Source organism: Castanea sativa, chromosome 3 (assembly GCF_040712315.1).
Source record: "Castanea sativa cultivar Marrone di Chiusa Pesio chromosome 3, ASM4071231v1".
Lineage (NCBI taxonomy): Eukaryota > Viridiplantae > Streptophyta > Magnoliopsida > Fagales > Fagaceae > Castanea > Castanea sativa.
Genome location: NC_134015.1, coordinates 47,439,498 through 47,452,069, shown reverse-complemented (window position 1 = coordinate 47,452,069; position 12,572 = coordinate 47,439,498). Strand labels below are relative to the sequence as shown.

Genomic DNA, 12,572 nt, shown 5'->3' with positions numbered 1-12,572 from the left:
AAACAAAAAAAAATCTTCCAAGCGTAGCTTCTAGATAGATAGAGAGAAAGAGTAGCTCGTTTCCATTTCATTTTTCCCTAAATCAAAAACAAACAGAGAGAGAAAGACACACACAGAGGCATTACCCACTCGAATCGCAGAAGAGAAGATCTCGACGACGATGGGGAAGCAACCAGTGAGGATGAAGGCGGTGGTGTACGCGCTCTCACCGTTCCAGCAAAAGGTGATGCCTGGCCTCTGGAAAGACATTCCGGGCAAGATCCACCACAAGGTCTCCGAGAATTGGCACAGCGCTGTGCTTCTCCTCGCTCCTCTCGTCGGCACCTACTCGTAATTTCCCACTTTTACCCCTCCCTCTTTCTCTCTTTTTACTTTTTTATACTATACTATCAATCTTAGGGTTTCGCTCTTTCCTATTATACTATACTTGCTTGTTGATTTGACTTTTCGATTCGATCAAATTAAAGTCAGATTTATATTAGATTAGAGAAATCTGTTACGATTCGGGATCTTTAGGGTTTTGATTTAGAAGAAACACTGGGATTTGTGGGCGAATTCGAGCTATAATCAGTAGCAAAGAAGGACTTTTGCCTTGTTGATGTAGTTCTGGATTGGTGGTTTTGTATTGTATTTTGTATATTTGGAATCTGTATTGGTGCAATTTTGTGGTTTGCATAGTGGTATTGTTGCTGGCTTTTGGTGTTGACCATGGGACGGGGACGATGGACGAGGGTTTGAGGTTTCTAGTTTCTAGTCTACTCCTTTGGATTGTTTTAAGGGGAGGGATGATTTTATTTTATTTTTATAAATTAGATAGCGGAAAGTTTTATAATCAAATAAACTTAAGGTTTACATATGTTTGTATTACAACTCGTAAACAGTCTTGAATTGTCGTCTCCAGCCAAACTTTATCGGGGCATTAAACAAAACTCTAGTATGCATCTTCCTCTTGCTTGTTGGAGAGAAATTCATTTTCTTGCCACTTCTTTGGTTGAACAAGTAGGGGAGTTGATCCTCCAATTTGGGGTTTTGACACTTTCGTTTTTCGCATAGCACATACAGAACCATAAATACATATGTTCATACGAAATTTCCTTCAATTGTGAAATGTCACTCTTCCATGAGCTGTTGGATACTCGGATTGATGGGGCTAGTAATCGTTGAAGTTCTCCAATCTCTTCTCCTGCATATAGCTGGCTGTTGGACTCTAATCATTATCAAACATTTTATTCTAAAATGTTCCTTTTTCTTCAACATTTATGCATATTCCTAGCGAAGATACTGTATAAAGTCTATTGATTTATGATGTTAGCATTTAATTTGTAAAGGAACAATTATCATATAAAGAGTTTTCTACTAACAATTACAGGATTTTTTTTTTTTTTGAGATTCTAGGGTGCAAGGTAGAAATTTTTTTAAATATAGAGCTGGAAAAATAAATAGAAATTGAATGTGGCCAATGAGCTCTAACACAAATGGCACTTCCTCCCCGTAAGAGCAAAGTGGAGGGTGAGGTTATGGGTTCAACACTCACCAAGTTCGGGTGGATTACTATTAAGATCATACACTAACTGATATGGTTTTAGGGTAATTACTTAGGGAACCTGGTCTCCAGAACTAGAGAGAGAGCGTGTCAGAAAGTTAAAGAGATAAACGAGAGAATTAAGATGTTTCTTATTGCTAAGACCTCCCTACTAATGCTAGTAACCTTTTATACTTAAGGCCACTCAAGTACATGCCAAGTAGTTAACTATTGCTGACAAACTTATAACTACCTACTGCAGCTTGCTAATTAGCCACATGCAGAATTGAATTAATACATGTGCATGTTACCAATTAGTTACAGGTACACAATTGCTATTACAATCATCAGCTACCATCTAACAATATGCATAATATTGCATGTACCTAACATACATACCCTTCACAACTTTAACCACTAGTAACTGCTCACAGCTGCATAACACCACCAATGCTGCATAACACCACCAATGCTGCATAACACTACTGCTATTGCTGATGCATCAGACGTGCACTCCAGCATTGCACCAACATAGCAACACCTTAAGCTAGCAAAGCAGCACTGCTCTGAACAAGGCATTGCACTTGACAATGATCCTAACAATTACCAATAAATAAAAATTTAGAAATTGAATGTGAAGTATCTTTTAACATGATTTAAATTTTGTTAATTAATGGGAAATTTAATACTTGAATTTGTACCTGGATGCCCTAGCAGATGTTGAGTGTGGACAATTTGTGACCGTGAGACAAGTATTTTTGAAGTGGAACTAGGAAGACATTCATTATTAACGGAATATAGTTGATCCATGATTTTGTGCCAGTTTGGCTGGTGACTTACAAACCATCTTCCCTCTTATCTTCCAACATGCATCATTCTCTATGTGTAATTTTATCATGTTTGGAAGAGAGTAATGGATTTTTTGAGTGTTTGTTTTGGCCCAGCTGTGTCATCAGTAATCTATAAGGGTACAAGGAGTCAGTTGAGCTTGAGCTCATTAGTAAGCTGTGTTTTCAGTAATTGATTGTTATCAATGCAAGTTGAATAATGGGATATCACTCAAAACAGAAAAAAGAATATACTTTTGCTGTTCGCATTGTTAACTATATATCGTCCTAAGTAAACTATTGTTCCTTGGCTTCCATGATTCCATCCATTACATGTTGCAATCACACAGTATTTTGACTGAGTTTTATACGTCTATTGGATGCAGGTATGTCCAACATTACCAGGAAAAGGAGAAGTTGGCCCACCGTTATTGAAGTGCATAGATGTGCATCCATTTTGCAGCAAAGCTCCTCTTGTCAGTTAGCTGGAACTTTGATGAAAAGCTTATTTTTTCTTCTTTCAAGTTAATTAGATTTGAGTTTCTGGGAATTTTGAACAATGTTTGAGGTGGTGTTCTTAAAATAAATTTTCAAACTTGATCACCAAATGCATGAATGTGATGTGTAATTTGGAACTTTATAATTAAGAGTGCATCTTTTAATGGTTAATAAACAGAAGTTTATGGCAATGACTCTTCCTAAGGTCTCCTCCCAGTGTGGCACTTAATTAAACAAAAAATGATCAATAAACAGAAAACTGTCTCTTAGGCAATATACTCGCATGTATAAAAGAAAAAAAGATGCCGTAATACAGGATTCTCGCGGTGGATGAAATGGGATTAAGAACAAGGATGATACTCGTGATAAAGTGCTGTGTCAAAAATAAGGATGATACTCCTGAATCCTGATTTAGTGTTGTGTGTGTTGCCGCTATGTTTTTCAAGGGCTGATGTCTAACTGGTGCCATCGTGGCTGCTCATTGGAAAAAAGAACAAAAGGAAATAAATAGTCAAAAATAAAATTTTATTCATTATCATAGAAATCGTTGCATTTTTATGAAACATGTCATGCGGCATCAAGGATACCTGAGTTCCTTGCAGTCTTGCACAGATGCACTATTTTAAAAAGAGGAGCAGAATTTTTATACAACCCTGATGGTTAAAAAACCAAAAACTATTTACATGTATTATTTAAGTAAGTCATATAACTCATTAAATATTTCATATGTATATAAATTATAATTATATGTGGTTGGTTTTTTAAACTGTTATGTAGTGAAATGTTGCATAAAAACCATTTCTTTTAAAAATCAGAGCAAGGTTTTTATGCAATCTAGATTGCAATTTTAATGCAAAGTCACCACTTTAATACAACCCACTATGTGACGGTAAAAAAAAAAAAATTCACATTTATTATTTAAATAAGTCACATGACTCACTAAATATATAAAATATCTATAACTATAAATACATGTGGATAATTTTAAAAACATTAATTCTTACAACAAAGTTGCATAAGTGGGTTCTAGTTAGTTTAACTGATAAAGTCTTTGATGGTTGAATAAAAAATCTGGGGTTCAATCCTCGTCTACACCTAAAACTGATTGATGTCTTGGTCTGATGATAAAGAGCTATATTAAGAATGGACGTCATAAGTTAAAACTCTCTCAAAAAAAAAAAAAAAGGTTTCATAAAAACATTTTCCTTGCAAAAAATTATTAGTGTGGTTTTAAGTAACTTTAAAGTATTTCGAGCATAAAGAATGCTAATAATTTTGAGGGGGGTTCAAACTTAGATAAAGTACCTTATTCCTTTGGTACCCCTTCTAAATTACTACCACCTATTTAGTTTAATAAATTAGCTAACGTCTGTTCACTGTCATTTAGTTTTTTTTTTTTTTTTTTTTCTTGGCCTGCTAGAAACCTATTTAGAATCTCAAATCTCTTAGACTCCTCACACCAGATGGCTATTATTGTGAGATTTTATAATCTAAATCAAGCAAAGAAGAACAAAAATAAGTTTTCCCTCTCAATAATGCTATGTTCCAAATGATGTCAAAGCAAAAGATGGTCAATCTATGAAAATTTCCAGCAAGGTGATGACCAAAAGCACATGCATTCAAGGGATGCACTACCTAATTTCATTTTTTGATGGGGTAAGTGAGTCTGCAGATTTACAAGGGAGTGCCTAATAGGTAGGAAAAAAAATGATTTTATAGTGCTTTTGATTTTCTTTCAAAGCCAAATCTTGACATCGATATTCCAGTTTGGGCTTGCGACGGGGAGTTGGGCTTGCGACGGGAGTTTGGCAGCAAAGTGGTCATTAGGTTTGGGTAGGTGTATGGATTTTCAGGTGGTTTTGTTTGGGTAAATACGGATTGGATTTCAACGTTAACATCAACACTCAACTTCAGACCCATTTTTTTTTCCCATTTTTTTGTTTGGTAATTGATAAATATTCAAACATCAAATAAAATGGAGGAAGGAAGAAATTTGGTTACTGTTTCTTGAGTGAGAAATTTGAAGCTCTCATATTTTCTCTCGGGCTAGGGAAAAACAAAGGAGACAGTGTTTTAACGCTTGTTAGTGGAGTTATTAAACTAGACAAGTGACAGTAATATAAAAGAGGTACTTAATGAACTGTATCTAAAGTATTGTATCTAAGTTTTGCCATTTTGAGGGAGTTTGAATGTTTGATGTAGCTTGCACACTTTGACTTTGACTTTTACCGTGTCAAAAATACAATTATGAGACTGAATATTCATATAGTGAAACGAGCAGAAAAGGGTTTTTCTCTGCCTCTTGTGATTGTGAAGCAAGACAGCAAAATCCAAGGTAAACCCCCTAAAACCCTTACTTGCAAACACTACTTGTTCTTGTTACAAATAACTCTATTTATAGTACAACTTGATCATTTTGGAAAAAGAGCATTGTAACTATAAAATAGAACCTCAGAATCAGGTATTGTCCACTAATACGTATTGAAAAAGCACCCAAAAAAAAAGAAATAAATAAAGTTTTTCATTAGCTAGAAATTGATGCATTTTAATGAAACATGTCAAGCGGCATCAAGGATTACCGAATTTCTTGCACAGATGCTCTTAATGATATGTCCACAACATTTTTACAACAAATCTTAAGTGGCAGGTTGTTACTGGTTGTTATTGTTGGGGCAAAAAAGTAATCTTAGTGTTAAGTTCAAATTTGAACCAATAATAACTGACCACCTATGATTTGTTGTAAAAATATTGTGGACGTAACACCTCTCATTTTAAAAATTATTAAGAAAAGAGAAATTCTTCTTTTACCTTGTACAGTACAATATAAATTTATATTCTACACAAAATGCGGCAAATGTTGTACACGTGCAAAATGTATTTAAAGGTCCTTAAGAAAAATCATCAGCATTGCGCATATATAGACACGGGAAATTCTTACCTATTCCCAGACTACAAGGTCACCAAGCTGACCTTGTAGTTCCAGCCAATAAGAACAAAACATGTAAGAAGAAATTGCTGACTTCATCTAAATAGTACAGCTCATGGGACTGATGTGTTGACTTCACGTGAATCTTTTTGTTCATGGGACTGATGTGTGCCTTTGCGCTTCCTTCAGAGAAAGGTGTGGTAAAGAAAAAAGTTAAGAAGGAAAAAAAGCCCAACGTTAGACATCAAGTTAACGTTAACATTATTAAAAGAATAAAATATAAAAAAGAGTGCTGGTCAGCTGTTTTCCAGTGAAAACTTAGGACAAGAGAACCTTTTAGAGCACTTGCAGCCGTAGTTGTAAGAGCATTCAAAGCAGCGGAACTAAAAATTTAACTTTTTAGCTCCACAAAAAGTTACTTTATCTATTATACTTACTCATTTTACAAAACATACTGCAGCAGTGGATCTATTTTAGCTTTTAACACAATAAAATAATATAAACATCACAATAAAATAATACATCTCCTACAATAAAATAATACAAATCCACGGCCACCACAAGGCACAAACCAAACCCATAGGAACCCGAAAATCCAGCAACCCAAAACTGAAACCCACCACGCCGGTACGCCAAAACCCACTCCTATCCACGAGCGATAACCACTCCGATCCACAGAAAGCCACTTCGATCCACGAGGTCAGAGCACAATCCACAATCCGGCAACGGAGTGGAGGTGAGGGAAGAAGAGCACCAACCGTTTCGGCATTAAGACCACCCACGAACCGTTTCGGCACCGAACCCAACCGTTGCCGAGCTTAATTAGTCTCACTGTTTCAGCATCGAGATCCTCACTGAAATCATCAACACTATCCATCTCTGATCTCTCCATAGAGGGAGAAAGGGGGGGGGGGGGGGAAAGGGAGAAGAGCTTAAGTGTGTACGGGGTAAATTTTATTTAATTGAAAAGATAAATAAAATATTATTATTTTGGTATAGCTTTGAGCTACAGTGTACATTTATCTTTAGATGTGCGCTGTAGCTCAAAAGCTAAAATTTTTAGATATGCCTCCACTGCTGTAGCTCTAATTTTTCAATTTGTAGTTATAAAAATAGCTTTTTAGCCTTTTAGAGCACTTGCAGCAGTGGTTGTAAAAAGCTAAAAAGCTATTTTTATAGCTACAAACTGAAAAATTAGAGCTACAGCAGTGGAGGCATATCTAAAAATTTTAGCTTTTGAGCTACAGCGCACATCTAAAGATAAATGTGCACTGTAGCTCAAAGCTATACCAAAATAATAATATTTTATTTATCTTTTCAATTAAATAAAATTTACCCCGTACACACTTCAGCTCTTCTCCCTTTTTTTTTTTTTTTTTTTCCCTCTCTCCCTCCATGGAGAGATCAGAGATGGACAATGTTGATAGTTTCAGTGAGGATCTCGGTGCCGAAACAGTGAGACTAATTAAGCTCGGCAACGGTTGGGTTCGTGGTTGGGTTTGGTGCCGAAACGGTTCGTGGGTGGTCTCAGTGCCGAAACAGTTGGTGCTCTTCTTCCCTCACCTCCACTCCGCCGCTGGGTTGTGGATTGTGCTCCGGCCTCGTGGATCGAAGTGGCTTTCCGTGGATCGGAGTGCTTGCTTGTGGATCGGAGTGGTTATCGCTCGTGGTTGTGCTTGCTCGTGGATAGGAGTGGGTTTCGGCGTACCGGCATGGTGGGTTTCAGCGTATCAGCGTGGTGGGTTTTGACATACCGGCGTGGTGGGTTTCAGTTTTGGGTTGCTGGATTTTCGGGTTCCTATGGGTTTGGTTTGTGCCTTGTGGTGGTTGTGGATTTGTATTATTTTATTGTAGGAGATGTATTATTTTATTGTGATGTTTATATTATTTTATTGTGTTGAAAGCTAAAATAGATCCACTGCTGCAGCATGTTTTATAAAATGAGTAGATATAACTGTGGAGTTAAAAAGCTAAATTTTTAGCTCCATTGCTGTGGATGCTCTTAGGGTTCTTACTCTTGTGGACAAAAGCCACAAGTCTTACTGCTCAGTGTTGACAAAAAATAAGTGCTAAGTGTGAGTGTGTGACCACAAACAAATGAGTGATTTTTTAGTGAAATCAAGTGAAAAGTTTAACTGTAAAGAGACAAAATCTTGTTCATATAACCATGGAAGAACCCAATTTTCAAAGTAATGGAGGTATAATTTATTTTGTCTTTTTGAGTTTTGTTTCTTTTTTTTTTTAAGAATGTATTATGAGCACTATACCCAATTTTTGTTTCTCTGGAACCGAACAGAGGCTAAGAACTTCATTGATGATTCAGAGCACTATAGACGAAAACATAAAACAACACTTAATTGAGTACGAGTGTAACACACTTTTTGAGCTCTTGAAAGGAGAAAAAAAAATTGTACAACAATAGAAACAGTGGTTAATTAAGACATTTACAATTGATTTCACATCCAATTTCTTGGCAATCAAACAGAGGCTAACACTAATAAATAAGTTCAGTAACTTAGAAAGAGAGAGAGAAAGAGATATTAGAGAGTGCGATTTGATTGTCACCTTTTGAACCTTGTGGATTTTCTTGAACCCGTGCATGCTGATGATCTACAAAATTAAACACAAAACATGAGAGAGAATTTCTAAGTTTTCAGTGATAAACAAAAAATGAAAAAAGCTACAAGAAGGTGAAAAAACCAGTGAGACCATGGCTGTGTCGGCTGGGAGAGAGTTACAAGAAAGTGATTTTCATTTTTATGTTGAAGAGGAGAAATGAAATACAAGAAACAAGCGGGATGATTGAAATTTGAAATTGAGGTGGGCCCGAAAACTTTTGAAACTGGTGAAAGAATTGTTGAAAACAGCTGGCTAACGGGAAAGTTAACGGGACGTTTGGGACTTCAAGAATGTGCTGCCATTGTTGATGAGCTGTACTATTTAGATGAAGTCAACACTCTCATCTTATATGTTTTGTTCTTATTGGCTGGGACTACAAAGTTAGCTTGATGACCTTGTAGTTTGGGGCTAGGTAAGAATTTCCCAATAGACACAAGTATGTAACACTCTTAGAATTCTCCACTGAAAAAAGTAAAATAAAGAAATAAGAATAATTTATTATATAAAAAAAGGAAGAGACTTTGAACAATTGGATAGCGCGAGTAAAAAAGATGCTACTTTTATTTGAAAAAAAGTAAAATAAAGAAATAAGAATGATTTATTATATAAAAAAAGGAAGAGGCTCTGAATAATTACATAGCGCGTGTAAAAAAGATGCTAGTTTTATTTGAAAAAAATAAAATAAAGAAATAAAAATGATTTATTATATAAAAAAAAGAAGAGGCTCTAAACAATTGCATAGCACGTGTAAAGATGCTAGTTTTATTAGATTATTTCCACAAGCATTGAGTAATACATGGAAAATTTCAAATGGCCTCGAACAATAATTTTCAGTAAAGTTTTTGGTGCACTTAAACTTCCCATTTTATTCTTTATTGTGGGTACATGCAAAAGCCTGAATTCACAACAATCAAGCCTCCGTCTATGATAAGGTTATGTCCACTCACATATTTTGAGTCATCACTTCCAAGAAAGAGCGTAACCTCAGCCACATCCTCTGCCGTGAGAACCTTGCCCTTGAGGTTGGAATAAAAATTAGAAATTCCTTCCTCAACCTGATTATAGTATGCCTTTGTTAAAGGTGTAAGAACCGCGTAGGGTGACACACAATTCACACTGTTAACGTATAGTATTGTGGGCTTGGCCCAACTAGGTTACTTACTTGTATAGCACACATTGTACTACTTGTACTGCACTCATATTTACTTGTACATCACTCATATGCCTCCTATATATAAAGGCACTCATGTATATTATTTCAGCATGAAATACAATACTATTGAATTCAGTATTTTCAACACACACGAATGCCGAAATGTCCGAGCTCCATTGCTGTGTTTTTCATTAATCCAGCCATAGCATGTTTTGAGCATGTGTAGCCATGTGGTGCAGTGCCTCCCATGATAGAGGATATGCTAGCAGTATTGATTATACTACCCTTGCGAGCTGGGATCATCACACGGGCTGCATGTTTGGTACCAAGGAAAGCACTTACCAGGTTGACTCTAATCACTTGCTCAAAATCAGCCTGGGTGTTGTCAGGGATGTTGCATTGGGATTCTCCACTAATACCAGCATTGTTGTACATAATGTCTAGCTTATCATACATGGAAACAACATGGTTAATAGCATTTTCCATGTCAGTTTCTTTGGTGACATCACAATGGACGAAGGTTGCGGATTGAGGATTTAGTTCTTTGCATACAGAGTGACCTAATTCATCTTGCATGTCTGCAATTACAACTTTAGCTCCATGTTTGGAGAATAGTTTTACAGTGGCTGCACCAATCACTACAAAAAACGCGGGTCTTAGGCCGCGTTTTTTTTAGCTGCGTTTGTAAAAACGCGGCCTAAGACCCTACTTGGTAATTAGTGCTACTTTTCCGCTAGCCCCACCAGTAATTAGTGCTACTTTTCCTTCTAACCTGTCACACGTTAACATGATATTATCTCACTTTTATTAGTCAACAATATGGACACAATACGGTAGTTTGTAAAGGTTATGTAGTAAAATTTGTATTATCTCTAACATTACTCATACAAAAATGTTTTACTTGGAGAGAGAATTTTTTTCATAGAATATTGTTCTTTAACAAATTAAACACATAGAGGCAAGATAGCCAAAATTTTCCCATACCTTCTTGCTTCAGGTGGGAGTACTGAGAAACTTCCCATCATCGATGGAGTTAGAATGTGTGTTGGAAAAATGAAAATGAAACCCAAAAGACTGTCACTAAATTGCTTTGTGATCTCTCCCCTAACGTAACTAACTTATATAGAGGCAATGTCACACCCTTTGCGTTCCCAGCTGTGGCATAAGCACTGTTTGATTACTACCAATAGCATTGCTTCCTATAAGAACCGGTTCACATCAAGTCACCCTAATTTGGGCCATTTATTTGACTAATTCTACCAAGATTTGCATCATCGACACACTACAAGAAATCTGGGTTTAGGCGACGTTTGTAAAACGTCACTAAAAACCCAAAAAACGTCACTATAGACACAAATGGTCTATAGCGACGTTTGTTTTTGTGACGTTCAAAAACGTCGCAATAGAGCAGTCACTATAGGTTTATTGTGACGTTTCAAAAAACGTCGCCATATATTACTCTTTAGTGGCGTTCAAAAACTTTTAGTGACGTTTTCTAAAACGTCACTAAATAATATACCATTTTCGTATGTAATGTAGGAAAATACATTTAGCGACGTTTCAAAAACGTCGCAAAAGCTGCTCATTATTTAAAAAAAAAAAATTAAAAATGCTATATTAACCTGCTTAAAATTCAACAATAACTAACACAAGCTTGTAATATATCAAATGTACCTACTAATCATCAATATTCCACAATAACACATTAACCATAGATATATATAGATATATATATATATATATATATATATATATATATATATATATATATTTGTATAATACCAATACATGTATCACTTAAACTAAGTGGGTTGGTTGCCTAAGATTAATTGTAGCTATTAAATTAAGTTTCTTAGTTAGTTAAAAACCCATTAATATATATGTTTGGAACATAGTCTATTTTGCAATTCTATTGTTCATTTCTTGCCATTGCTAGAAAGTATAATATTGAAAAACAAATACTAACACTCTAAAGAAATACTTACAATGATTCAGCCCTTGATCCTCAAGTCCTTTTGCCCAAGAAGCCAAATCTGAATAAGAGAATTTTCTACCAATTTCCAACCAAAATAGAAAAAAGCAAAAATTAGTACAAAACTCCATGACCCATTAAAGAAAAACCAAATCAAAGCAAACCCATAAGCCAAAAAAAAATACTTACACTCTAAAGAAACTTGAACAACAAAAACTTTAAACCAAAACTGAAAAATAGCAAAAATTAGCACAAAAGCTCCATGACCCATTAAAGAAATACCATATCAAAGCAAACCCATAAGCCAAGAACAAATACTTACACTCTAAAAAAACTTGAACAATAAAAAAGAGAGAAAAAAGTATGGTGGTGGCAGTAGGTCCTAGTGGAGGTTGATGACGGCCACGGTGGCAATGGGTGGAAGGGAAAAGATGTGTGGTGGTTCTAGAGAAAATGTGTCACAAAGAAAAAACTAGGAACAAAGAAAAGAAAAGAAAAGAAGGGGACAATCAATAGTGAGCCTAAGAAAGAAAAGAGTGGGACACGGAGTGAGTTAATGGAAAGAAAGAAAAAAAAAAGTGTAGGCCAAAAAAAAAATAAAGAGGGAAAAAAAGTGTGGGAACGTGAAATCCAAAAGTTTAGAACATATAGCGACGTTTTCGAAACGTCGCTATAGAGTATTTGAAAGTGTTTCCTTTAATTAATATAGCGCGTTTTTTTTTTCCCACCAACAGGTGGAGACCATTTGCTGTAATCACTATAGCGACGTTTTCGAAACGTCGCTATAGAGTGTTTGAAAGTGTTTGCTTTAATCAATATAGCGCCTTTTTTTTTTCACCAACAGGTGGAGACCATTTGATGTAATCACTATAGCGACGTTTTCGAAACGTCGCTATAGAGTGTTTCTTTTTTAGACACATGCACAGTACATTTTCTTTAATCACTATAGCGACGTTTTAATAAAATGTCGCTATACACGAGATATGCGCTGCTAAAACTATACTTCTTGCGACGTTTTAAGAAACGTTGGTATTGTTTTGAGCTACAGCGACATT

The 12,572-nt window shown here is 35.7% G+C and overlaps 2 protein-coding genes across 2 annotated transcripts; one reads left to right on the top strand and one right to left on the bottom strand.

The window, feature by feature from the left end:
• The first annotated feature begins 26 nt into the window (after positions 1-26).
• LOC142627657 (cytochrome b-c1 complex subunit 8) lies at positions 27-3,038 on the top strand. Its single transcript, XM_075801531.1, has 2 exons — positions 27-330; positions 2,736-3,038. The coding sequence occupies exons 1-2, from the start codon at positions 161-163 to the stop codon at positions 2,782-2,784; spliced, it is 219 nt and encodes a 72-aa protein (XP_075657646.1). The 5' UTR covers positions 27-160; the 3' UTR covers positions 2,785-3,038.
• Positions 3,039-9,686: 6,648 nt separating this feature from the next.
• LOC142629064 (secoisolariciresinol dehydrogenase-like) lies at positions 9,687-10,567 on the bottom strand. The gene is made up of 3 exons (XM_075803056.1): positions 10,530-10,567; positions 10,289-10,317; positions 9,687-10,183 (listed from the first exon to the last, which is right to left on the bottom strand). Exons 1-3 carry the CDS (start codon positions 10,565-10,567, stop codon positions 9,687-9,689), a joined length of 564 nt encoding a protein of 187 aa, XP_075659171.1.
• Between the last annotated feature and the right edge of the window lie 2,005 nt (positions 10,568-12,572).